This window comes from Amblyraja radiata, chromosome 19 (genome assembly GCF_010909765.2).
Source record: "Amblyraja radiata isolate CabotCenter1 chromosome 19, sAmbRad1.1.pri, whole genome shotgun sequence".
Lineage (NCBI taxonomy): Eukaryota > Metazoa > Chordata > Chondrichthyes > Rajiformes > Rajidae > Amblyraja > Amblyraja radiata.
Genome location: NC_045974.1, coordinates 21185405 through 21212607, shown reverse-complemented (window position 1 = coordinate 21212607; position 27203 = coordinate 21185405). Strand labels below are relative to the sequence as shown.

The following is a 27203-nucleotide window of genomic DNA, read 5'->3' as shown; positions in this document are numbered from 1 at the left end:
AAAAACTATGACGTTCATAGTGTTTAGGATCATGCTCCCTGGTCAGCGCGGATTTGGTGGGCCGAAGGGCCTCTTTCCACCCTGTATCGCTAAAGTCTGATAATTTTTACAAAAATTAAGGAATTCCCATATGTTAATGATAAGGTTCACTTCTTAAAAAACAGTCAAATACAATGAGTTAAGGTAGACCATACAATCTTTACTTTTACGTCAGACGGGAGTGGCTGGAGATGCTACAGTCCAGAAGTATCCAGTGATACTTTTGGTTCTCCCAAAATACCACTCAAATTAATACAGAATCTTGGGGTCTTTTATACAACAAGAGTCCCGTATACAGTATATTAGGGGCATTAGGTAATGTCCCAAGAAACACTAGCCAAGTCCAAATATGGAGTTGTTTTTTACCTTTTGCTTAAAACCAAGCATTTCAAAGACATTAGCTGTCCCCCCCCCCCAAGATGCCATAGTCCAGTCCTAACAATGAGCTGTTTCTCTATGCTAGCTGGTGTCTTGTCCTGTTATCAGTTAGTTCACCTAGCTGGCCTCTCTTATCTGATTGAACTCTTCAACCAGAAATCTTGTCTAAAAAAACCCAAAATTGAAGCCACAAAAATTTGACCAAGCATCCCAGCAAGCAATACAATAGCAATGAGTTCTTTCAGTACAGAAAGGATTAAATATGTCAAAGGTTACTAGGAAAAGGCGGTAAAATGGAGTTGAGAGGGAAAACATGATCAATCGTGATCAAATGGTGGAGCAGACTCAATTGGCTGAAGGACCTAATTCTGCTTCTATGAATTGTGTTGGAGAGAACTGTAATTGAAAGGGTGACTGTTCCAGCTGTATTGTGTACAGTATCAACACAACCAATTTGTGCCTGAGCTGATTGGCAGGTTGGATGGTTTTGTTGTTCTCAAGGTGTGACATTGAGCAGGGCCAGGAACAAGTTTTGCTTCTATTCAAATAGATTTGCGGAAGTCATGAAAATAGCTGAGCTTGATTTAACTTTCCACCCAAGAACATGTTGTCAAATCCTGGAAAAATGGGCAGCTCACTCAATCAGCCCCTGTGAGTTAAGGAACTAACCAATGGTGGAGAAGATTCAAGGATTAAATGGTGTTGAGCTTTCTGAGGTTCACCGCTTCAAATTTCTGCACTGTGAAAAGAAACCAAAAGGTTTTAACAAGCATGACCCCACAAGCAGCAGTGTGATAATGGTCAGATAATCTGCTTTCATTATTCGTTAGTATTATTTTTGAGTCACGTAGCACAGAAAAGGGCCCTTCGGCCCAACTTGTCCATGCCAACAAAGGTGCCCCATTCTAGCTTTTCCTATTTGTCTGCGCTCGAAACCACATCTTTCATACAACAGCAGAATAGTTAATGCATTAAACAAAAGCACGTTAAGTCTAGACCGACTGCCCCTTGAGGCCTATCAACAGTCTGTGCACGATGGAGATGGAGATTCTGTCATGGCTGATCTGTCTTTCCCTCTCAACTCCATTCTCCAGCCTTCTCCCCATAACTACTAACATCCTTACTAATCAAGAATCTGTCAATCTCGCCTTAAAAATACCCAATGACGGCCTCCACAGCTGCCTGTGGCAATGAATTCCACAGATTCACCACCCTCTGACTAAAGTAATTTCTCCTCATCTCCTTTCTAAAGGTACATCCTTTTATTCTGAGGCTATGGCATCTGGTCCTAGACTCTCCGACTAGTGGAAACATCCTCTCCACGTCCACTTTATCCACGCCTTTCACAATTCTGTAAGTTTCAATGAGGTCTTCCATCATCCTTCTAAACTCCAGCGAGTACTGGCCCAGCGCTATCAAATACTCATCATACGCTTACCCAATCGTGTCGTATTGAACATAGTGAGTTGTTGACTCTGCAGGTTGGATGGGTTTATCTAAAGAGCTCCAATAAATTATCCCATGGAGCCATGCTGTCTCAGCTTGGTCAGTTCATTTGGCCAAACGTGATAATATTGCTTCAATACATATCAACCATAACATTTTTCCAACATTGAATAGACTAGTTACTTCTCTTTTGCCTCCCTGCTCCATCTCCCCTTCTGAATGGCCATCAGTTGGAGTTTTCCAATCCTTTAGCATTTATTCTTATTCTATAAAATTTTGTAAGGTGCGTCTGCTATCTCACTCACCACTTCTTTACAGTAGTGAGGGGCTAAGTAATCTTGGTCAGGGGACATTAGCCTCCAGATTCATAAGTTTGCCCAAGATTGATTTTCTAATAATTTAAATTTTTCTAATGACTTGATGGTTTTCTAAATTCCTTTATTTAATTCTTCCTTCCAAACAGAATATTTGTAGTAACTTCTTCCATAAAAATTGATGCAAAATAACTGTCAAATTCCTTGTTCTCCGTAACTATTTTCCCGGGCTGCTTGTGATCCAACCAATAAGCAAATTACTCAGTAGTGTAAGACTCTACACTTTGTTGTATCTATTGTCTAACAAACATTATTGTGGCAGGGCATGGTAGGGATAACTGACTATTACGTTAGTTGCCTGGAGACTCCAGAATTTACAGCAGGACATGCCATTTTGGATGAATAATATGTACACATTTGCAATAGCATAGTTACTTAATGAAGTCCTTTTTAAAGCTGCAATAACATTGGATTTGTTTCACTTGTAGGTTTGTGAAGGCCTTTCCTTTTTGCACAGCAGTGTGAAAATGATTCACGGGAACCTGACACCAGAGAATATGATTTTGAATAAGAGTGGTGCCTGGAAGATCATGGGTTTTGACTTCTGCATTTATTCTTCTAATTCCTCGGAACAGGAGGTAGGGAGGAGTAATGAATTCAATTGCTATTTGTCATTCTAACACTACATGATTTTCTGGGTAAAAAATAACCATCCACCAAAATTGAAGTTTGAAAACAATCCAAGTTTGAATTCGTATTTGATTAAATAATTTTTTTTTCCCTTTTGTAGCTTAAATTTACTTGCAAGGAATGGGACCCAAATCTCCATCCCCTGTGCCTGCCTAACCCAGCATATGTTGCTCCTGAGTATATCCTGTCAGTAAGTTGTGACCTAGCCAGTGATATGTACTCCTTAGGTGGTATCATGTACACTGTGTTTAACGATGGCAAACCAATCTTCGAAGTCAACAAGCAGGACATCTTCAAGAGTTTCAGCAAGCAACTCGATCAGGTAAACTGCAAGTTGAAAAGCAAACACTGTAGATGCTAGATTCTGAAATAAATTAAAAAATCAGCGGAGCAGCAAATGCTCAGCAGGTTAGTCGTCATCCGTAGTCAGGATCTATCCCAGGTCTCTGGTGCTGTATGGTAGCAACTCTATCTCTGCGCCACTGTGCCGCCCCTCAATATATAGTATAATAAACAAATATCAAACAAAGTTCGATAACATTAGACGCACAAAGTTTCTTATCCAGAGTAGGGGAATCAAGAACTAGATGACATAGGTTTAAGGTGAGGGGGGAAAAATTTAATAGAAATCTTAGTGTAACTTTTTCACACAGAGGATGGTGGGAATACTGAACGAGCTGCAGGAGGATGTAGTTGAGGCAGGTATTATCGCAATGTTTAAGAAACATTTGGACAGGTACCATATATGGATATGATAGGTTTAGAGGAATATGGGACAAATGCAGGCAGGTGGTACTCGTATAGATGATTCATTTTTGTCGGTGTGGGCAAGTTGGGTGGAAGGGCCGGTTTCCATGCTGTATGACCCTAAATAAAACGAACCCAAATTTGTGCAAAAAACAAAACAAAGTTCAAAGTCCCTAGTGTAATCAAGGCAGTTCATAGTTCAGTTGGAGTTTGTCATGTCCAATAGCCTGATGGTTGTTGGAAGAAGCTGTTACTGAACCTGGACGTTAGTGTTCAGACCCCTGTACCTTCTTCCCGATGGCAGGAGTGAAATGAGAGCGTGGCCGGGTGGGTGTGGATCTCTGATGATGCTGGCGGCTAAGGATGAATAGAGAGTGATTTGCAAACGTGACTTGTCACTTGTTTTAAAGTCTGAATTTTTTTTCTTTTTTTTTTTTAGCTGACTCGTTTAGGCCCCAGCATCCTGCAGAAGGTTCCTGAGGAGGTTCGGGAGCATCTGAAGCTGCTGCTGAATGTAACGGCCGCTGTGAGACCAGATGCTGACCAGCTGTGTAAGGTAAGCAGGCAGTTGGCTCGCGCGTACGGAGTTACACCTCTACAGCTGTCGACTATTTCTCCTGTTCAGTTCTATTGTGATTCCCAGCCAGGAAAGGACTTTAATAACGTAACGAACAAAACAAAAAAGCATTATGTGCATCGCAAGCTTCTTCAACCTGTGGTTGTAAGAGATGACAGGCTAATCTGTGTTTAAGATGTTGGTTCAGTTCTCTGGGGAGAGACTCCTTGCCTTTCTTGAGGTGTTGCTAGAGAATTGTTACATTTTTATGAGAAAACAGGGCAACATCTTAACATTTCATCCCGCAATGTCTGTATCAAACATGATGTTACATGATCCATATTCCTCCATATCCATCTGAAATCCTCACAAATGCCACTATTGTGTCTGCTTCCACCACCATCCCTGGCTGCATAGTCTAAATGGTCCTTGATAATGTTGGCTGTTTTCCCTGAAGCAGTGTGAAGATTAGGTGGAGTCGAGGGTTGGGGTGGAGGGTGCGGGAAGGGGGGGGTGGGGGGGGGGTTTATTTGTGTGATGGACTGGCCTACATGCACAACTCTTTGCAATTTCTTGCGCTCTTGGGCAATTTTTGCCAAACCCAGCTGTGATACATGCCAATGGTGCATCTGTCAAAGTTTTGTAGGAGTCTTTGGAGACAGGGCGGCACAGTGGTGCAGCCATAGAGTTGCTGCCTTGCAGCACCAGAGACCCAGATTCCATCCTGACTATGGGTGCTGTCTGCATGGAGTTTCTACGTTCTCCTTGTGGCCGCATGGGTTTTCTCTGGGTGCTCCTTTTTCCCCACGCTCCAGAGGTGTGCAGGATTGTAGATACATTGGTTTCTGTAAATTGCCCCTCGTGTGTAGGATGCAAAAGTGGGATAACATAGGACAAGTGTATGCGTGATCGTTGGCCAGTGGGCTGAAGGGCCTGTTTTCACACTGTATCTCTAAACTAAATAAAACATGTCGAACTTCCTTGTTACTTTCCTCATTACAGACTCCCTAGAGCTGCTGCACTACCTCAATGTTGCATTATAATCACCTCATCAATAGTTCAGTAGTGTTTCTGTGACAATGTATACACAATGTTGAAAAATATTTTTCTTCACAGTGTTTAGTTTTTCATAAACGTTTGAAAAATAATTCTGGCATGGTATTAAATGTCTGTGCAGCCTTCAGACTCATAATCTTTCTTTTAATTAATTAATTATATGTGCTTTTCCCCAGATCCCTTTCTTTGATGATGTAGGTGCTATGACTTTGCAGTATTTTGATTCTCTGTTCCAACGAGACAACCTCCAGAAGTCACAGTTTTACAAAGGTCTGCCGAAAATTCTGCCAAAGCTCCCGAAGGTATGATTGGTCCCACTATGATTTGCCATGGTTGCTGTGAATCATTATCTCTAAATTAAACTAAACTAATTTAGCCTGGCAAATCACAAGCATGGTTCAGCTCTCTCAGGCCCATTGCTGCCTGAATGAACCAAGTAAAAGATATTCTTAAAAATCTACAAATTTGGGGAATCTGAAATATAAATGGATGTTGTGGTTGACTGGTGGGGAAGGTAAATAAGTAAGTAAGTAAGTTTATTGGCCAAGTATTCACGTACAAGGAATTTGCCTTGGTGCTCCGCCCACAAGTAACAACATGATATACAGTGACAGTTACGAATGACTCAGCAAACACTAAACATTAATAATAATAAAACATTAATGATAAAACACCATTGTATCAAGCATGTGAACCAACAAAATACCAGATCAAAGGGAGGCTACAGATATTTGGCTGTTGAGTAGAGCAACTACTCGTGGATAAAAACTATTTTTATGTCTGGCTGTGGCAGCTTTGACAGTCCGGAGTCGCCTTCCAGAGGGAAGTGATTCAAAGAGTTTTGTGGCCAGGGTGAGAGGGGTCAGAGATGATCTTGTCCGCTCGTTTCCTGGCCCTTGCAGTGTACAGTTCATCAATGGAGGGAAGGTTGCATCCAATAACCTTCTCTGCTGACCCTTGTCCCCCTCCGTGATTCCTGCTGGTCTCCTGATCTTCGACCATGATTCGCTGAGGGGAATGTGGTAGTAAATGTTTTTAAAACAAAAGATTGGAAGTACCAATGATAGATTGAATCAAAGTTTAAAACATTGAAGTCTCATATTTCCATTTTACATCTCCTACCCTGTCCACATCCAGGTTTACAGTTCTGTACTATAAAATAGACACTGGTGTGCTGGAGTAATCAGGAGGTCAGGCAGCTTCTCTGGAGAACTTGGATACGGCATTGTTTTGGGTCAGGACCCTTGTCCCCCTCCATGATTCCTGGTGGTCTCCTGATCTTCGACCATGTTCTGACATGGAGTTGCTACCTCAGCCACATGTGTCTCCTCTCTGCATTTTACACTTCTCTCCTTACCTGACACCTTTTTGTCTCCTTTTCATCTCCAACCTTCCCTCTTCTATATCCATCTCTCACTTGCCAGGTTTTGCCCCGCCCCCACCCCTCTTTTCCAACTCCCCCCCCCCCCCCCCCCTCAATCTGAAGAAGTGTCCCAACCCGAATTGTCGTCTGTCCATTCCCCCCCACAAATGCTGTCTGACCCGCTGAGGTCCTGCAGCACTTTGCTTTTTGCTCAAGATTCTAACATCTGCAGTTTCTTGCGTCTACAACAGAAGCTTCCGTCATATTCAAATAATCAATGAGTAAAAATAATTAAATAAAAATATTTAATAGCTAAACTTATCTACAGAGATTCTCTGTGTACAAGGACCAGTTAAGTTACTCCTAACTGTAATTAAAGTGATTGACCAGTACTCAAGTCTGTTCTGACCATGGTTAATGAATTAAGTTTCTCTTCACTCTAATGAAAGGGGGAGCTCTGCATTAATCCTGCCGCCGTGGTTTATTTTGTTCCAGCGAGTTGTGGTGCAACGCATCCTTCCGAGCTTGGTGACAGAGTTTGTGAATCCAGACATGGTGCCCTTTGTCCTGCCCAATGTCCTGCTTATCGTTGAAGAGTGTACCAAAGAGGAGTACGTCAAGCTAATCCTCCCAGACCTCATTCCAGTCTTCAAGTTGCAGGAACCCATACAGGTACAGACCATTGAGACCTGCAGGAGTTGATAAGCGCTCGGTTATTTGGTTTGAGGCACGTAAGCTAAAAAGGAAATAATATTGTGGCAGGTTAATCTCATTGTTGCCCACTTAAACATCAACATTAATTCAATTAGACCATAAGACGCAGGAGCAGGATTCGGCCATTTGGCCCATTGAATCTGCTCCGCCATTCCATCATGGCTGGTCTATTTTATTCTCTCAATCCTATTCTTCTACCTTCTCTCTCCGTAACCACATAACTTCACTGCAGCACAGTCGTGCAGTGGTCAAGTTGCTGCCATACAGCCCCAGAGACCTGGGTTCGATCCTGACTTAGGGCACTGTCTGTATGGAGTTTGCACGTTCTCCCTGTGACTACCTGGGTTTTCTCCGGGTGCACTTGTTTCCTCCAACACTCCAAAGCCGTGTGGATTTGTAGGTTAATTGGCTTCTGTAAATTGTTTCCAGTGTGTGGAACTAAAACTAGTGTGAACGGATGATCGTTGGTCGGCGTGGACTTGATGCACCAAAGGGACTGTTTCCATGCTGTATCTCTAAACTAAGCTAAACCTTTGACACCCTTAAAGCTGAGTCTCACGTTGCGAGTTGACACAAGAGGTACCCCGAGTTAAAACTCGTGGTAATAACGTACGATTAACGTACGGAACTCGTGGACGCAACTTAGAGACTCGTGGAGCTAACGGCAGGTACTCGTGAATCTTGTCAACTCTTGCAAAAAATCAAACATGTTTAAAATTTTCCATGAGTCAATTTTACTCTTGTGGTTAAGAATTGAAACATTTTAACTCGTTGTAAGAACGTTGTGGCCCGTGCGATTACCTTAGTGTATCATGAGTCTACCGTGGGAACTCTTTAACTCAGCGGGCAGGCAGCAGCAGATTGTCGCTCGCTTCAGTTTCCCAGCGACAATCACCTGCCATAACGCGAGAGAGATCATGCACTGTTTCTCCTAGGTCTCCTTTGCATGTCGGTGTTTCTGTCTTTCTCCACTCATTGTTGGCCCTATCTGTCACCACCCCCACCTCCACCCTTCTGCTTCCCGGCCATGTGTGTGACCCCTTCCCTCCCCTCTCCAGCTCCCCTCCCATTGCACCGGCGCGGGGGCTTTGCACTGTCTTCACGTCGGCGATGCCAGCAGGTCAGTGCCAGTCGCCCCGGGGCAGTCGCTCCATTCAGTTTCCCAGGGGGTCGGGACGGGACTGGAGTTGGGAGGGAAAGGTGGGGGGGGGGGGGGGATGGGTGGGTTAGGTGAGCAGGAGAGTGGGGTTGTTTGCAGTTGCAGAGGGAGGGGGCAAGGGTGGTACAGTTCCCAGTCTCAGCTCCTGTCCAGGGGGGTGGCAGGAGACGTCAGGACCAACGGGACACCGACCCCCAGGCCCACCAGGCCCACTGCAAGCACGGAGAACCCAGAGACCCACAGCCAGCAGCAACTCCAGCCCAGCCCCGCTCCAACTCCAGAGGAACCCGCTCCCCGATGGGCCGCTACGGCGACAAGTGGCAGTTCGCCCACAGCCCGAGCTGCACCCCCTCATCCGCCACCCCAAGAACAAGACTACCTTGCACACCATCAGCTTCTGCCCCAAACTTCTCGGGGAGCGGGTTCCTCTGCAGTTGGAGCGGGGCTGGGCTGGAGTTGCTGTCACGTCTTGTGTCAACTCGCAACGTGAGACTCAGCTTTTACTCATCAGGAACGTATCATTCTCCAGTTTAAAAATACGCAATTGTTAGTGTGAGCGCCAGCCATTCAGTGGGGAGTGGTGTGTGCTAACAGCGGGCAGGTGTAATAGTCTTTCACAGTTCCCTTTGAGGTGGATATTGGACCACTGAAAGTCCGTTAACTTAAACTGTTGAGAGTTTCTGGTTTAGCTTTGTGTTGGCATGTGTCATCCTGATATCCCAATCTGCCAAATCTGTCTTTGCTCCTGCACGTAAATCGCTTTTGGGTGAATTTCTGTTTGTTGCTTGCACAAGAAGAAAATATTATTTTTATGTGTGTGCTTTTTAACATTCTCTAGAAAACTATGCACTGTGTTTATGAATTGCATTACCCTATTCTAAGTAAATTATTCCTTTCCTTTTCATGCTTCAGGCTAGCAACATGGTGAGTTTGATGCACGTCAGTAAATATGCAGCGAGAAAGAAGTAGGCAGTGTTATTAGCTCTTGCATTTTTTGCCACTCTTTGTTTTATGTGTTTTAGTGAAGTAACGTGATTTACTGAAATGACTCGCATTGCTGTTGTGGTTAGGTACTGTTGATCTTCTTGCAAAAGATGGATTTGCTGCTGACTAAAACGCCTGCGGAAGATATAAAAAGCACGGTCTTACCGATGGTTTACCGGGCTCTGGAAACCCCATCAATTCAGATTCAGGTATGTCCTACTAAATAGCACAGAGAAACGCTGGGCTTTGACACAGCTATGTGGTGCAGATCTGTATCATGTGTGTATAATTAATAAGTTGCATCAAATGGAACAGGAAGCCATTCAGCCCATTGTGCCTCTGCCAGCTCTTCGAAATAATTATCTTCCACTCTTTCTGACCCCCGTTCCTTGCTCAGTTTCTACAGACTTCACCTTTTTCATCAAATTTACTTGACTATTGCATTCACATTTGCCGCATTTTCAGGTAGTTTAATTATTTACTTTGTCTTTCAGGAGCTTTGTCTGAACATAATTCCAACCTTTGCAAACCTGATAGAATATTCGTCCATGAAGAACTCTTTAATACCTCGCATTAAGAGTGCAAGTTTACAGACCTCCTCGCTTGCAGTAAGTAGATTATTATCATACATACCAATGTTTGTTCAATTTGCAACCTTTCCAGTTGTATGGAGTTGTTCAAAGGTTCTAAGGTCAGTTTATTGTCACGTGCACCAATTAAGGTACAGTGAAACTCGAATTACCATACAGCCATACTAAAAAAAAAACAACAAAACAGGTAACTACATAAAAGTCAACATAAACATCCACCACAGCGGATTCCCACATTCCTCACTGTTGTGGAAGGCAATAAAGTCTAATTTTCTTCCTCTATATTCTCCCGCGGTGGGGGCAATCGAATCATCCACAGTCGGGGCGATCGAAGCTTCCGCGTCAGAGCGGTCGAAGCCCCCGGTTCGGGGCGGTCGAAACTCCTGCGTCTGGGCGATTGAAGCTCCTGCGGTTGGAGCTCCCGAAGTCGGTCTCTAACCAGAGATGGCGAGCTCCACGATGTTAAAGTCCGCAGCTCCTGCGGTTGGAGCTCTGGAAGTCGGTCTCCAGCAAAGGCCGCCAACTCCTCGATGTTAGGCTGCAGTGCAGACGGAGATACAATACAGATCCCCCCCCCCCAACCCCCCACATAAAACAAGCTAAAGAACACTAAAACATACATTTAAAACATATTAAAAAAAACAACAAAGAAGGAAGGGACAGACAGACTGTTGGCGAGGCAGCCATTTGCTGGTGCCACCTGGTGGATATGTTCCAGGGGTGCAATGAACATTGCCCAAGTCAAATTCTCAGCTGGTTGATGCGACTGAACATAGAGGGGTGGTACAGTGGCGCAGTGGTAGAGTTGCTGCCTTACAGCGCCAGGTAGTTGGGTACAATCCTGACTACGGGTGCTATCTGTACGGAGTTAGTACCTTCTCCCTGTGACCGTGTGGATTTTCTCCGGGTGCTCTGGTTTCCTCCCACACTCCCTTAGTGTACAGGGATCACTGGTCAGCACGGACCTGGTGGGCCGAAGAGCCTGTTTCGTGCTGTATCCCTGAAGTCTAAAGAAAGAAAGGTCTCGACCCGAAATGGCACCATCCATGTTTTCCAGAGATGCAGCCTGACCCACTAAGTTACTCCATCACCTGGTGTCCTTTTGTGTCTGAACTTATATAGGTCCACAATTTTGCATCAATTATTGGACAAACAGCAGGAGACCATTATTTGTCATCTCTCTGCCATAATTGTATTGCGAGTCTCTTCTCTGCTACCCCCATCCCCCCATCTCTCACACATGCATTCCATAATCCTGCACACATCTCAACTGCATATAACACCATTTCCAGCAAATCACACCCCCCTCTGTTTAATGCCTTGACTCCCCAGTCCATTGCTCAATATTACCAACTCACTGGGATATATTTAAGTTAATTCAGTTTATAATTCCCGTGATTTTTCTTGTCGTTAGCTATGCAGACACCTCGCCTTTTACGTGTGTTCAATTTAGGCATGAAAAAAAAAATCGCTTGATCTTTTCATACCAAAATTTAATTTACATACTGATATTTTCAGAATACCACAATCAAATTTGCTGCTGACGGCATGGTCGCGTATATGTTTGCTTTACGTTTTCGAATTCCACGCTGTTTTTCAAAGCATGAAATCCCTCCCGGGTAAAAGGCGAGGTCCCTGCACAGCAACAATCACTGAACTTTCCCACTGGTTGTGGATCTCTGAATTACCGTGACAGCATTGCTCCTGTTCCAATCTCTACAGGTGCGTGTAAATTCACTGGTCTGCCTTGGCAAGCTCTTAGAATATCTGGACAAGTGGTTTGTCCTGGACGAGATCCTTCCCTTCTTGCAGCAGATTCCATCCCGGGAGCCTGCAGTGTTAATGGGAATTTTAGGTAAGACCACCTGATGGATTTAAATTATGATATTTTCAACCTTTCTGGGGTAGATTTTAGTTTTACTCACATAACAACAGCAGAATAAACTGCACTTCCCCCACTCATGCAGGTACGTGGATCATATTTAGATCCAGCATGGAAACAGACCCTTTGTCCCACTGAGTCCATGCCGACCATAGAAACACACTGGTTCTATTTCATCTCATTTTCGCATTCACTCTCTACACAATAGGGGCAGTTTACAGAGGGGCAATGTAGTTAACCTACAAACCCGCACATCTTTGGGATGTGGGAGGAAACCGGAGGACCTGGAGGAAACCCACGTGGTCACAGAGAGAATGTGTGAACACCGCACAGACAGCACCCGCTGTCAGGATCAAACTCTGGTCTCTGGCGGTGAGGCAGCATGTTTGGCAAAGACATTGTGTGCTGAGGAGTCTGTTCCCGTGTTGTACTGTTGTATATTCTCGCACATTTAATGCTTTTAAAGATGTTTTAAGGTATTATCATGAACAAACTTAGTTTCCTATCCACATAATAGAGTAAGATAAATGAAAGCTTGATCAAAGAGGCAGATGTTTAAGGGGGGAAATTCACAAACTTGGTTCAGTTTAGTTTAGAGATACAGCATGGAAAAAGGCCCTTCTGCGCCAACCTGTGATCCGCGTACACCAGCACTATTCTACGCACACTAGGGACAATTTACAATTTTGCCAAGCCAATTAGTCAATAAACCTGTACGTCTTTGGAGTGTGGGAGGAAACTGGAACACACCCGGTGAAAACCTACGCAGGTTACGTGGAGAGCGTGTAAACTCCTTACAGACAGCACCCGTAGTCATGATCGAGCCCGGATCTCTCGCGCTGTAAGGCAGCAATTCTACCGCTGCACCACCATGCAGGGTTGATCAAAGCAAAGTTTCCAGTGCTGGAATTTGATCAATCTGAATTGTGAATTGAATAGATTGGGTTTTGGGGCTGGAACAGGGCTCGAAATTAGAGGTTGCCCGGGTGCCATTGACCACTCAAAGTGCAGCCGGGCAACCTAAATGCCGACTCATTTTGCCCGGCTTGGCAATCAAATGCTGGTTTATACCGATAGACACAAAAAAATGGAGTAACTCCGCGGGTCAGGCACCATCTCTGGAGAAAAGGAATGTGACGTTTCGTGTCGGCGGCGGCGGCTGTATTCGTCTAGTATCTTTGATTGTGGGGCAAAGACACTAGGTGCGTGGTGGCGAAGGGTCGAAGCGAATGATGGGCTCCAAACAGCGGCAACAGCTGCGGCTGCAAATCCGCCAACGGTGCTTTCACAACCCCTCCCGCACGCCAAGGCCGGGAGGAGGGAGGAGAGGGTGGGGAAGGCGGAGGCCTCCTTCCGCTGTCTGAAACAGCTGCACGACAGATTCTATAGCTATAGGATCTTTGAGCTGCACCGCTCGGCCCCGCACCCTCCTGTCGGCTGGCGGAGGAGGGAGGCGGTGGCATGGAGGCGGCGGCACTTTGGCGTTGGACAGGGTCGTCCAAGGCAGCGGGGCTATGTTGTCCCAGGAGCGCTGACCTTCCTTCCTCCCCACCTCCTCTGCACCTTCCCTCTCTCTCTCTCCCCCTCCCTCCTCCCTCCTCCCTCCTCCCTCCTCCCTCCTCCCTCCTCCCTCCTCCCTCCTCCCTCCTCCCTCCTCCCTCCCCCCACCTCCCTCCTCCCCCCCCCCCCCCTCTTATCCTGGGACACTTCCTCTCCATCCCACACTGATCCCCATTACCTCCTCCTCTATTCAGTCCTCATTGACATCCCATGTCCTCCCCTCCCCAACTACACCCCCCCCCAATCTATTCATCACACTACCCACCTCGCATTGATTCTCCTGCCACCCCCGCCCCATCCATCCTACACTGGTCCCCCAATTCATCCTGTACTGACCCCCCTTCCCATCCATCCTGCACTTCTCCCCCCATTCATACTGCACTGAACCTCCCATTCATCCCGTACTGACCCATCCTCCATTTACCCTGCACCAATCCCCCCCATCCATCCTGTAGTGATCCCCCATTCATCCTGTACTGATCCCCCATTCATCCTATACTGATCCCCTCATTCATCCTGTAGTGATTTCCCATTCATCCTGCACAGACCCTCCGATCCACAGTCCTGACCCCCCCCCCCCCCCCAATTCATCCTGTACTGATCCCCCCCATTCACCCTGTGCTGACCCCCCCCCCCAATCCATCCTGGACTGATTCCCCCCATTCAAGAAGAATGGGAGGAACAGTTTGAAGAAGGGTCTCGACCCGAAACGTTGCATATTTCCTTAGCTCCATAGATGCTGCCTCACCCGCTGAATTTCTCCAGCATTTTTGTCTAATCCCATTCATCCTGTACTGATCCCCCCCCCCCCCCACCATCCTTCCCGTACTGATCCCCCCCATTCAACACCACTGACATCTCCCCTCACAATTTTACATACTCCAACCAACACGTACTAATTCACCTGCCTCAATCCATCCATTCCGCACCGACTGCCTTCTCAACCCCCCCCCGCCATCTATCCACCCCACACTAATTCACACCCCCCCTGACCCTATTGTGCTTCATGGTCTTCAGAGCGAACATTGACTATGTTTGATAATGGAATGCAATCAAATGTGTTTTAATTCCCAATGTTATTATTTGTTTTGACACCTTTAAACATATTACCAAAAGAACATTTGCTGCAGTTATGTCCTTTGGCCATCTCTTGTCAGTTAGTGTAATGTTTAACCTGTCAGATGGGTAGTCGGTTTGAACAGCTATTATCATAAAATGCCTTTAGAAATTTCCTTGCAACCTGTATATTTTGTTATGGATAAATTTTGTGGGAAGTGAGAGTGTTTCTGTGCCAATAGCAATAACGACCCATGCTATGGCCATGTCATGGTAATTTTCGGTCCTTCACAGAAAACATGCTTGCATCAATTGCAATATGTAAAAATAATTGAGATATTGTATTATAATTTTGCTGCATGTCATTGCGGTATATATAATGTCGTGATTGGTGAATATGTTTAGTTTGTGACTTTATTTGAAGCAGAAATAATATGTGAATGTAGACAAAAGTGCTGGAGAAACTCAACGGATGCGGCAGCATCTATGGAGCGAAGGAAATGGGCAATGTTTCGGGCCGAAACCCTTCTTCAGACTGATGGGTTTCGGCCTGAAACGTTACCTATTTCCTTTGCTCCATAGATGCTGCTGCACCTGCTGAGTTTCTCCAGCACTTTTGTCTACCTTCAATTTTCCAGCATCTGCAGTTCCTTCTTGAACATAATATGTGAATGCTTCATTGAGCATAATTCCAACTGGTAACTACGCACTTTATCCAAACACATTATCACACGCTTCATGCAAACCGTCTTAAATGACCACCTAAACTGTCATTTGGCAACCTAAAAAGCTGTCAAGGTTGCCCGGCTGGGAACAAGGAAAAAAAGTTAAGCGAGAGCCCTGTGGAAGAAGTTGCAATGATTAATGAGGGTGTGGAAGGATAAATAGATGAACATTTTGAAACCAATTCCAAATTGGAAGCCAATGTCAGGCAGTAGGCTCGAAGGATGATGGATAATCTAGAGTTGATATGAATTAGGTGAGAGACATTTTCACTCCGGCCCTGAATCAATCTGAAGATCTGATACGGAACCTAAGAAAGACACAAAAAGCTAGAGTAACTCAGCGGGACAGGCAGCAACTCTTTGGAGGAATGGGTGAAGAAGGACCTCGACCCGAAACGTCACCCATTCCTTCTCTCCAGAGATGCTGCCTGACCCGCTGAGTTGCTCCAGCATTTTATGTCTTTCCCTTATGTAGCTGACGTTTATGAACAATCAATTTATTTTTTCCTCTGTAATTGTGGCTGATTTTGAGGAGCATGTTTGAATATCCATTCCTTTCATTCTGACATTCCTAACCATTCACCTCCATGGGGTGGTCTCCTGGGGGCCAAACTTTGGTGAGGGTTCGTCCTGCACGTTTTGCTGGTTTACCTGGAATGGACGTGCTTCAGTACATCCAGCACATGGACCGCACCTTGGACTTGGACTTTCATTTTGGAAATGGTGCCAAAATATGGCAACGTGCATGTGTGTGCTATGCAAAAAGAATGTCCCTGTGTTGTGCATACTGACAATAAAGAACCATTGAAAATAAGAAAATACATTTGGCAGTGAGTATTAATTTTGTTTTGTCACTTTTTTGTCTCAGGTATCTATAAATGTACTTTCAGCCACAAGAAGCTAGGAATAACCAAAGAACAATTGGCTTCCAAAGTGCTGCCACACCTCATTCCTCTCAGCATCGACAACAACCTGAATCTGAACCAGGTCAGACCCTTTCCACTGCCCTGTCCGTGCCCTCTCTCTCCAGCCTGCAGCGCATTGAATTCAATGAGTGTAGCACAGTGGTGCAGCGGTAGAATTGCTGCCTTACAGCGCCAGCGACCCGGGTTCGATCCTGACTGCAGGTGCTGTTTATATGTTCTCACTGTGACCGTGTGGGTTTCCTCTGGGTGTTCCGGTTTCTGCCCACATTCCAAAGATGTACAGGTTTGCAGGTTAATTGGCTCCGGTAAAATTATAAATTGTCGCTAGTGTGTAGGATAGTGCTAGTGTACGGGGTGATCGCTGGTTAGTGCAGACACGGTGGGCCGAAGGGCCTGTTTTCACTGTATCTTTAAAGTAATGTTTAAACGTTATGGGGAGAAGGCAGGAGAATGGGGCTGACATGGAAAAATAGATCAGTCTTGATTGAATGGCGGAGTAGACTTGATAGGCCGAATGGCCTAATTCTGCTCGTATGTCTTATAATTGAATCATTGCTGAATCATCTTACACTTTGTGCGTTAGTTTGTATAATTTTCAAAAATTAACCTTCTGTATTCTTTTCTGCCGATTCCAGTTTAACTCTTTCATGGGAGTGATCAAGGAAATGTTAAGTAAGTTGGAGGCAGAGCACAAGACTAAACTGGAACAGCTGCACAGCATGCAGGAGCAGCAGAGGTAAAGGGTGCTCGCAGCATGCGTTAAGCCTGCAATCTGATTGTACTGCGATGTAACTCGAGGAGCATGGAGTTGGTTGTCAGCTGAGACACTTGAGGGAGAGAAAGAGAGCAGCAAAAAAGCCTGTTCACTCTGGGTCCAAGCCACGTAATATTCTTTCAACCATTAGGTTGGCCCTCGTTAAACCATTGCTGTTCTTGAAATAAAAGTGAATGGAGAAAATGTGGTCTTGTGTTTTAGGCTTTCTTTAGACTGTCCGTCCATTGGGGAATGGTGGGAAAGAAGGAAGGGGTTGGATTTTGCAGTTTAAACTGCAAAGCTCCAGATGTTAAGATGTAGAAACAAGGAACTGCAGATGCTGATTTTTTACCAACGAAAGACAAAATGCCAGAGTAACTCAGTGGGTCAGGCTGCAACCCTAGAGAAGATGGATAGGTAATGTTTTGGGTTGGGATGCTTCTTCACACACTAAAGAAGGGTGTTGACCTTGAAACATCACCTATCCATGTTGTCCATGGATGCTGCCTGACCTGCTAAGTTACTCCACCATTTTGTGTCTTCCAGATGCTAAGATTTGGTCCATTATGTCCATGCCAGATCCTCTAAAGCAGACTGTTCCCTTCCCTTCTGGTCCTTTTAGCTAATTCCTTCAAGTAACTTTCCACATCCACTTTGAAAGCCGTGCATCCACCAGGGGAACCATGAGAATGTTGCAACGGGACAACATAAACACGGGCTGAATAGCCTCCCTCTGTGCTGTGTGATTCTACATTTATCAAATTGCCTTTTTTTGCACCTAATTGTATTTTTTTAACAAAAAAGATTAGGACGGTTACGGTGGCCTTTGGAGTTCAAATCCTCTTGAATATTGTAGTTAGATACAGCTGTCCTTGGACAATAAGTTAGCAGTGGAAGGCCACATGATCCCTCATGCCTTCTCCATCAGCAAGATCTTGGCTGATCTGACTGTAGCCAAGACTACACCTGTCTGCCATTCTCCCTTGGGTCACCATTCACTCACTTGCTAATCGAGGATCTCCCCAATATTTATCACTAAAGCAACATCACTAGCACTGTTCTGATTCCTAACAGCAGGTAGAGCTGCTACCTCACAGCACTGGAGACCTGTGTTCAATCCTGTCCTCAGGTGTCGTCTGTGTGGAGTTTGCACGTTCCCCCTGTGACTGAGTGGGTTTCCTCTGGGTGCTTCCATGTTGTGTATTTCAATCAATCAAACACATTGCATGCAGCAAATTCCCACAGATATAAGATTGCCTTTTACATTTCCTATATGACTAATGTAACAACACTTCAAAACTACTTTGCAAGTTGGACTATCTTGAGCTTGCTACTAAAACGAAAATGCTTTTTATCCTTTTGTCAATACAGTAATGGAATTTTGCTCTCTTTCCTTTAGAAGTCTGGATCTACCTGGCCAGTTATCCAAAACCACGGAATCAAAGGAAAATCAGGACAATCAGGTAAAGCATCAGTAAGTAGAAGAGAAATGTGCAGCCAATTATTGGACAACGACTCAACATTTTCAAATCAAGCAGGTCCCACATCCCAGTTCCACCATTTCTATAGCCATACAATCTGGTTTACCCAAAAGAACACAAAGTTCTTGAGTAACTCAACAGGTTAGGCAGCATCTCAGGAGAACATGGATAGGCGATGTTTCGGTTCGGGATCAACCCCAAATAGTCTTCTATTCATGTTCTCCAGCGATGCTGCCTGACCCGCTGAGTTACATTTTGTATCTTCCATCATTCATGGAAGATTTGATATATTTTATAGACACAAAGTTCTCAGCGGGTCAGGCAGCATCTCTGGAGTAAAAGGATGGTGACGTTTCGGGTCAGGAACCTTCCTCATGCCTTTCGTCCCGACCCAAAGCGTCACCCACCCTTTTTCTTTAGGGATGCTGCTGTCCTACTGAGTTACACCACGTTTTTGTGTCTATCTATGGCGACAGAGCTGCTCTCTTGTGGTTTAACACTGAAAGACCACAAGGAACGTGCAGGGTCTGGGGGAGGAGAACCATGGGAATGTTCCATTGAGACAGCATAAACATGGGTTGAATAGCCTTCGTCAGTACTGCATGATTCTACATTTATCAAACTGCCTTTTTTGCACCTAATTGTAATTTTTTTAAACAAAAATTATTAGGACTGTTACTGTGGTCTTTGTGGTTCAAATCCTCTTGAATATTGAATCAATTAAGTTATGTGGCGTGTGCATTAGAAGCTGTGGTAAGCTTTAAGCTTTGTATTTGCCTTGTGTATACCGTTCAATATCTCCTTTAAATTGATGCTTACTCTTCCTGCTAGTCATCCTAAATATCTAATTGTTAAGTGTTAACGCTATCCTGAAGCCATTTTGCTATATTATGGGTGTAGAGTTAGACACAGCACAGAACTGGGCCCTTCGGCTATGCCAACCAAGATGCCCCATCTACGCTTGTCCCACCTGCCCACGTTTTGCCCATATCCCTCTAAACCTTTCCTATCCATGTACCTACCTGTCCTAATGTCTTTTAAATGTTGTTATAGTACCGGCCTTAACTACCTCCTCTTGCAGCTTGTTCTATATACCCACCACTCTCTGTGTGAAAGATTCCCCTCAGGTTCCTGTTAAATCTTTCCCCTCTTACAAACCTATGTCCTATGGTTTTTTATTCCCCTACCCTAGGTAATAGACTCTGTGCAATCACCCTGTCTATTCCCCTCATGATTTTATACACCTCTATAAAATCACCCCTCAGCCTCCTGCTCTCCAAGGAATAAAGTATTTGCCTGCCCAACTTCTCCCTATAGCTCAGGCCCTCGAGGCCTAGCAACATCCTTGTAAATTGAAGATGTTGTCGATAATAGGTAGACCCAGGGTTACACCTGACCTTCATTGAAGTCAATGTGGAGTTTGCACATTTTCCTCGTGGTGAACTTTCTCTGAAATAACTTTACTCTAGAGATACAGCATGGAAACAGGCCCTTCGGCCCACCGAGTCCACGCCGACCAACAATCACCTCGTATACTAGCACTATCCTGCACACTAGTGACAAATTACAAATTTACCGAAGCCAATTAACGTACAAACCCGCATGTCTTTGGAATGTGGGAGGAAACCGGAGCTCCTGAAGAAAACCCACTCGGTCACAGTGAGAACGTACAAACTCCGTACAGACAGCTCCCGTAGTCAGGATCGAACCCGGGTCTCTGGCACTGTGAGGAAGAACCTCTACCACTGCACCACTTTGATGCCCTTCACTGTGCCCACTTCTCTTTGTTGTTTCTTACTTCCATCTACGTAGACCCTGCTGAATTTAAAAGTGAGGTTCAAATGCACCATGGCGTCAGGCCAGTGTGGACTAGCAGCGCCACCTGGTGCTGAGAGATCTGAAGTGTCAGCAATGATATGTGACTCTTAAATGCAGCTACCACAATCAGTGGCGATTGCTGGAGGACAAACACAGAATGGAAGAAGGTTCATTTAAAGTAATAAAGCAATCTGGATTTATTAGGGAATACCGCATTCTCTTAACTAAGGGGCGGCATAGTGGCGCAGCAGTAGAGTTGTTGCATCACAGTGCAAGAGACCCAGGTTTGATCCTGACCTTGGGTGCTGTCTCTGTGAAGTTTGCACATTCTCCCTGTGACCATGTGAGTTTTTTCTGGCTGCTCCAGTTTCCTCCAACACTCCAAAGATATGCGGGTTTGTAGGTTAATTCGATTCTGCAAAATTGTCCCTTGTGTGTGGCATAGAATTAGTGTACGGATGATCGTACCTTGTGTACCTTGTGTGTTGTGACTGTCGGCAGAACAATTTCCCTCCGGGGATGAATAAAGTTTTTTCGTATCATATGGTATTGCTGGTCAGCACGGACTCGGTGAGCCAAAGGGCCTGTTTCCGCGCTGTATCTCGAAACTAAACTAAACTCCAACTCATTGGGTTATTCCATTATTGTACATTACATTTTTCTTGCACTACTTCAGATTGCCCTAATATCTTGCACCTTCTAAAATCTTGCACCATTCTACTGTGTTGCATTCGTAGAACAGTACAGCACAGGAACAGGCCCTTTGGCCCACAATATCTGTGCTGAATATGATGCCAAGTTAAACTAATGTCTGCCAGCATGATACATATCCCTCATTGTCTACCTATCCATGCGCCTATCTAAAAGCCTCTTAAAAACCATTACCGTATCTGCTGCCACCACCACACCTGGCAGTGCATACCAGGCACCCACCAACTTATGTGCAAAAAAATAGACATCATGCCCCGCACATCTCCTTTAAACGTTACCCCTCCCACCTTAAAACTATGCCCTCTTGTCTTTGACATTTCCAACCTGGGAAATAGGCTCTGTCTACTCTATATGCCTCTCATAATGTTATATTATTTGCAGAGGTCTCCCCTTTACCTCTGGCATTTCAGAGAAGAAAATTGTGGCATAGATTATCATGTCACTTATAAAAAAATATGTTAAGTTCTTAAGAAACCTAAAAGAAGATTGGGGAATGGCATTAGAAATGGCAAGACAGTTGAAGAGTTCAGATGGGTTTTTTTCTGCCTTAATGTCTAGGATTTTGAAATTGAGAGCAGTGGGAAGGCTCGATTGGCGTTTGTTTGTTTGTTTGGGTCAGTTCCCCGCCTGCCCCTGCGTTGCAGTTCTGGCTTATTTTTAATTTGTCCTTTCCCCCTTTCAAACAGATTGACAAGATCTTCTCTGGCTTTGGAGTGGACGTTGACAGAGAGGGCAATAAAAAAGAAAATGGCTTGGTCTCCAATCCACAGAAGCAAGTCAAGGTAAGAAGTGAGGCGCAGGGAACTGCAGATGCTGCAGAACAGGGCGGCATAGTGATGCAGCAGTAGAGCTGCTTCCTTACCGGGGTTCGATCCTGATTACGGGTGCTGTCTGTACGGAGTTTGTAGGTTTACCCTGTGACCGCGTAGGTTTCCTCTTAGTGCTCCGGTTTCCATCTACACTCCAAAAACCTACAGGTTTGTAGGTTAATTGGGTTTGGTAAATTGTCCCTAGTGTGTAGGATAGTGCTAATGTACAGGTAAATACTGGTCAGCGTGGACTCGGTGAGCCAAAGGGCCTGTTACCATGCTGTATCTCTAAAGTCTAAACACTGCAGTGAACGAGGTGATGTATACATTGTGTATCAGTGTGATCTCAGAGCATGAATGTCCTTGATTTAAAATTTCCGGATATTTGCCCAGCGCTGTGCAGGTGTGATGATTAGTTTCGCAGCCTCCTGAGCTGTAAAGTTCTGATTCTTTGAAATGATTGGCATCCATTTCTTTTGCACAACCAGGCTTCCCTAACGTTGGAGGAGAAACAGCGGGTGGCCAAGGACCAGGAACAGGCACAGAAACTCCGCAACCAGCAGCCTCTTGCCCCAAAGGCCGTGAAGGTTTCCAATCCCAGTTCACAGGTACATCCTTGCGGAGCCTTTGCAGCCTCCTAAACGCCAGGAGCTGACACTGACTCAGTGGGCAGAGGAGATTAATCCAACTCTGGCCATTGGCAGAATGAGTTGATTTTGTCTGTCTGTTTTTGACTGCATGAGTTGCAGCTCTCAGAGCACTCCATAAAACCCCAAATAAATTGTAAGTGGCGTAAATATAATTATATGAAGAAAGATTACAGGGCTGGCTTTGATTCCCAGAGTGGTGAGTATGGTGCACAGTGGAACTGTAGATCACAGCAGGACGCTTGGTTAGGGAACAGCTCTGCTTAGGGTTGTGGATGTAGCCCAATCCATCACACGGACCAGGCACACTCCCCGCCCCACCCCGCACCAACTCCTTCAGTCCCACTTGCCCACACCCACCATCATGTCCCATCTATACTAGTCCCACTTGCCTACATTTGGCCCATCGATATTATTACAAAAATCTGATCTTGGATGTTTCTCCTCGAAAACCCGACGCGCTAACGATAAAATTTTTATATATTCCGGTAGAGGTTTACCTCATGATCTTGAACATCGCCTCATCTGAAAATTTGATTCATTATTTCTTGTTATTTCTTCAAATTCTTCACGTTTCGGTTTTTAAGTTAACGAGCTGAAGCTAACGAGCTGATGACATCACAATGGCTCTGCTCCTCGCGTCCAGCTACGCAGAGTTTTCAACGCGCAGCCTGCTGGCCACTGTTTTCCACGAGCTGCGAGTTACATAACCCCCCCCACCCCCGCACGTAACTCACACTCGGCCGGCCGTCTGCAGCGCCCCGCTCTCCCCTCCCCCCCCCCCCCCCCCCCCCCAGGGCTCTGGATTGAAGCCGCTAAACACGCAGTAATTTGGTTGGGCTTCCGAGGGCTTAAGAGGGCCCGCAAGGTCCCGAGAGCTACCGAGGCCCACCGCCCATTCGCAGTCTGCCCCGTCCGCGCCGCCCACTTGCCGAGTTCAAGTCCGCCCTCCCTCCTCTCCCCCCTCCTCTCCCCCCTCCTCTCCCCCCTCCTCTCCCCCCTCCTCTCCCTCCTCCTCTCCCCACTCCCCCACTCCCCTTCTCCCCCCCTCCTCTCACCCACTCCCCCTCCTTTCCCCCCTTTCCCCACTCTCTCTCCCCTTCTCACCCCCTCTCCCCTCTCTCCCTCCTCCCCTCTCTCCCTCCTCCCCTCCCTCCCCCCCTCCCTCCCCCTCCTCCCACCCCCCTCCCCTCCACCCCCTTCCCCCTCTCCTCCCTCTCTCTCCTCCCTCTCTCTCCTCCCCTCCCTCCCCCCCCCCCTCCCCCCCTCCCCTCTCCTCCCCCCCCTCTCCTCCCCCCCCTCTCCCTCCCTCTTTCTCTGCCCCACTTTCTCTGCCCCTCGAGATAAGGCGGGGATGGGGTAAAAGGAGCCAATGAATAATATTAATATAATATCAAGGGGGTGGTTAGTGTGTGTTTGTGGGGTGGTTAGTGTGTGTGTGATGCCGCAGGCCCACCCCCCCTCCCCCCCCAACTGTGCGTTGAGGGGACGGGACCCAACGGGTCCTCCTTGGTGTAGTACTCCTCCCACCTATCCTACCCATGTACCCTGTCTAAATGTTTCTTCAAAGATACTTTCGCAAAGTTTAAGAAACATTTGGACAGGTAAATTGGGTACATAAAATTGTGATTACTAAATATAGAGTCAAAGTGCTGGAGTAACTCAGCGGGCCAAGCAGCATCTCTGGAGAACCTGGAAGCTTTGAGGCATTGTGTCTGAAGAAGGGCCTTGACCCAAAATGTCGTCTATCCATGTTCTCCAGGAATGCTGCCTGATCAGCTGTTAATCCAGCACGTTGTGTCTCCTTTGCGCTCTGTATCCTCCCCTTTGCTATACCCATTGTACTTGAGTTTGACTTGATTGTGGTACTTATGGTATATCAGTTCTGTTGGATAGCACGCAAAACAACGTTTTTCACTGTACCTGTGACAATTATGAACCTAAACCTAACAAAAAGGGTGGCAGGGTGGTGCAGTGGTAGAGTTGCTGCCAGACAGTGCCAAGCACTCGGATTCAATCCTGACTGTACGGAGTTTGTACATTCTCCCTGTGACCGCGTGGGTTTTCTCCAGATGCTCCGCTTTCCTCCCACACTCCAAAGACGTGTAGGTTTGCGGGTTAACTGATTTCAGTAAAATTGTAAATTGTCGCTAGTGTGTAAGATAGTGCTAGTGTATGGGGTGATTGCTGGTCAGCGCAGACTCGGTGGACCTAAAGACCAGTTTCTGCACTGCATCTGTAAACTCTGATTATTAATAACCCATTATCTGTTATTTGCACTTTATCGGTTTATTTATTCATGTGTGTATATATTTATATTATGGTATTTGGACACACTGATCTGTTTTGTAGTAAATGCCTACTATGTTCTGTGTGCTGAAGCAAAGCAAGAATTTCATTGTCCTATCTGGGACACATGATAATAAACTCACTTGAACTTCAACTTGAAGTCTAAATCATTTTCTTGTTCACAGACCAAAGACCTGACAAGTAGTTTGCTGGAGAACATGACGTCCATGAATACGCTCTCCATCAGCTCCTCCAAGTCGGTTTCTGCGCAGACTGCATCCACCAGCGACTTCTCTGCGTCGGGCGTGACCACCAGTGGCATGGGGTTTGCCCAGCCCAGCGCCAGCCTTCATACATTGGGGGGCATGAGCAACGGGGCGGGGTTTGGCTGTGCCTTGCCCTTCCAGCCGGCCTACGGCAACAACATGGCAATGGGCAGCGCCGGGCCCAGCTTCTACGCTGGCCGGAGCACCCCCGGTATTGTCCGGATGCCCACCTCATCAGCCTCCAGCTTGCCGGCGTTCACCGGGATGTGCCCGCCTGTGCGTGGCCCCACCTCGCAGCCCAACAAGTCCATGGACCTGTCGGCTCTGGACAACCTGCTGGGTCCGCAGAAGAACAAGATGAGCATGAACCAAATGGTCCAGGCAGTGCAGAGCCCCCCGGCCGCTCAGACCCAGTGGCTGAGCCAGTTTGTACCGGCCCAGGGCTCGCCGGCCACCAGCAGCTCGATGGGGGGCCAACAGCCCAGGCCCGTGGGGCAGCCAGCCTTCAACATGCCCCCTCTACCTGCCAACCCCTTCATGTCCCCCCAGACCCCTACACAGACCGGCCTGCCCACGAACTCCATGCCTTCCAGCAGCTCCGCCAACAACGACCTGAAGGACTTGTTCGGCTAGCCGTTCCCCACACTTACTGCGGACCTTCCTCGGGCGAAGACCAATTAAATGTGTTTCAGTTCCATTTGGGTACTTTGTGCTTTTATACGGGAGTTTGTTCCATTTCTTTGCTGCTGTGAAACTCACGTGGCCTTACCAAGTGAAAGCCGCGCAGTGCTTCAAAAACGTACCATACGTTTGATAGGTGACTTGAAAATGTTCCCTGTGAGAGGGTTGTCCTCCCTGTCTTGTCTTCTGTCTAAATTCCACTCAGTAAGAAGATGCTTCTGGGACCAGTACTGGAGCCTCACTGAATGTACCGCAACATAATTTATTTGACGAATTGCTCCTCAGCATCTGTTAAGATGGCACCGACGATTGACTTAACCACCTTGGCGTGTGATAACTGGACCTAGGTTGCCTAGGAGGACAAAGTCAGGCAACACAGTAGCTGCCTGATCTGCCTGGCTCTTTCTCATTGAGCAAGAAATACACTTGAGTCAGGCAATGAAGACGATTGTAAGACTGGCGGGATCATCTCTGAACAGCCAAGCTACATTCCAGTCTCCCTGTGAATACCCTCGGCGCAAGCATTATGGCCTTTATGGATACTGAAGTCCAAAGTAATAAAACACAAACATTCCTGTTTCTTTTTTTGGTTTTCAAGACAGTAGAGTGTCTTCTGAAACTGTCTTCAGGTCATTTTTAGGTATTCTGTTTGATTGTAACGGTTTGCTGATGATAAAATATATTGTGTGCATATTTTGGGCATTGGTCATTTCTTGGCTAAGTCTTACAGCACATTTGTGTTGGATTCTGTGATAGTTTAACATTTCTGTGATAGTGACGTTATTGTAAATCACCTTTTGCTGAATACTGCGGTTATTTAAATAGAGCAGAAATATTCTTGTACGTAATTTCAGATGAATTGAAATGTACAGTGTTCAGCACCTTGTAAATCACTTTATATTGTAACAGGAGAGGCTGGTGTTGTTTTGGAAGTTAGAAAGTGAAAATACCAGATTAATTTAAAGAAACAAAAAGATGTTTTAACATTAAAAATGAAGAAAAGCTAGCTAGCATGCTGTGTGTGTGTGCGGGTTTCTCATGGGCAGTGGCTTGTAGATCATGCCGTCCATGGGTTTAATGCTGCTGGGTGAACGAGGGGTTATTGGAACTGGGGATGTGACTGGGTGCCTACAAATGTACTCTGGTCTGGACACAGTGTCCACAGAAACATTGAAAAAGAGATTCAAGAAACCACAGGTGCTGGTTTTGAAGTAAAGACAGCAAAGAGGCACCCCCAAGACACAAAGGCCGTGCGAGGAGAAGGACAACGGTTCGCGGAATGATCCGGACGGAGGCGATGGCTGCAACGGGTCTTTACGGCCAACTGTAGCTTGAACTGTAGAAATAGCGTGTTTATGTATAGTAATAATTTACTGAACCGTATGTCAAAAGGAATTTCACTGTGCCTCGGTGCAGGTGATAATAAAGAGCAACTAAATGGTGGAGCAGACCCGATGGGCCGAGTGGTCTCATTCTACTCCTGTGTCTTAAGGTGTTATGGTCTATAGTACTAATATAACACAGCGGACCGGGCAGCAAATCTAGACAACATTGCATATCGG

General features: G+C 46.0%; 1 protein-coding gene across 4 annotated transcripts in view; it reads left to right on the top strand.

Moving 5' to 3' along the window:
- Nucleotides 1-26643, top strand: part of scyl2 (SCY1 like pseudokinase 2) — a 38051-nt gene extending 11408 nt beyond the window's left edge. For 3 of the 4 annotated variants that reach the window (XM_033037942.1, XM_033037941.1, XM_033037945.1), the window contains 15 exons: nucleotides 2666-2815; nucleotides 2968-3189; nucleotides 4054-4170; nucleotides 5403-5528; nucleotides 7085-7261; nucleotides 9375-9386; nucleotides 9533-9655; nucleotides 9941-10054; nucleotides 11759-11891; nucleotides 16128-16246; nucleotides 16821-16921; nucleotides 18339-18402; nucleotides 21636-21731; nucleotides 22247-22366; nucleotides 24880-26643. In XM_033037942.1, the coding sequence (XP_032893833.1) occupies nucleotides 2666-2815; nucleotides 2968-3189; nucleotides 4054-4170; nucleotides 5403-5528; nucleotides 7085-7261; nucleotides 9375-9386; nucleotides 9533-9655; nucleotides 9941-10054; nucleotides 11759-11891; nucleotides 16128-16246; nucleotides 16821-16921; nucleotides 18339-18402; nucleotides 21636-21731; nucleotides 22247-22366; nucleotides 24880-25593 (2388 nt within the window). In that variant the 3' untranslated portion in view covers nucleotides 25594-26643. The remainder of the gene's footprint in view (nucleotides 1-2665; nucleotides 2816-2967; nucleotides 3190-4053; nucleotides 4171-5402; nucleotides 5529-7084; nucleotides 7262-9374; nucleotides 9387-9532; nucleotides 9656-9940; nucleotides 10055-11758; nucleotides 11892-16127; nucleotides 16247-16820; nucleotides 16922-18338; nucleotides 18403-21635; nucleotides 21732-22246; nucleotides 22367-24879) is intronic. The other variant, XM_033037943.1, reaches the window with a different exon arrangement.
- The last annotated feature ends 560 nt before the right edge of the window (nucleotides 26644-27203 follow it).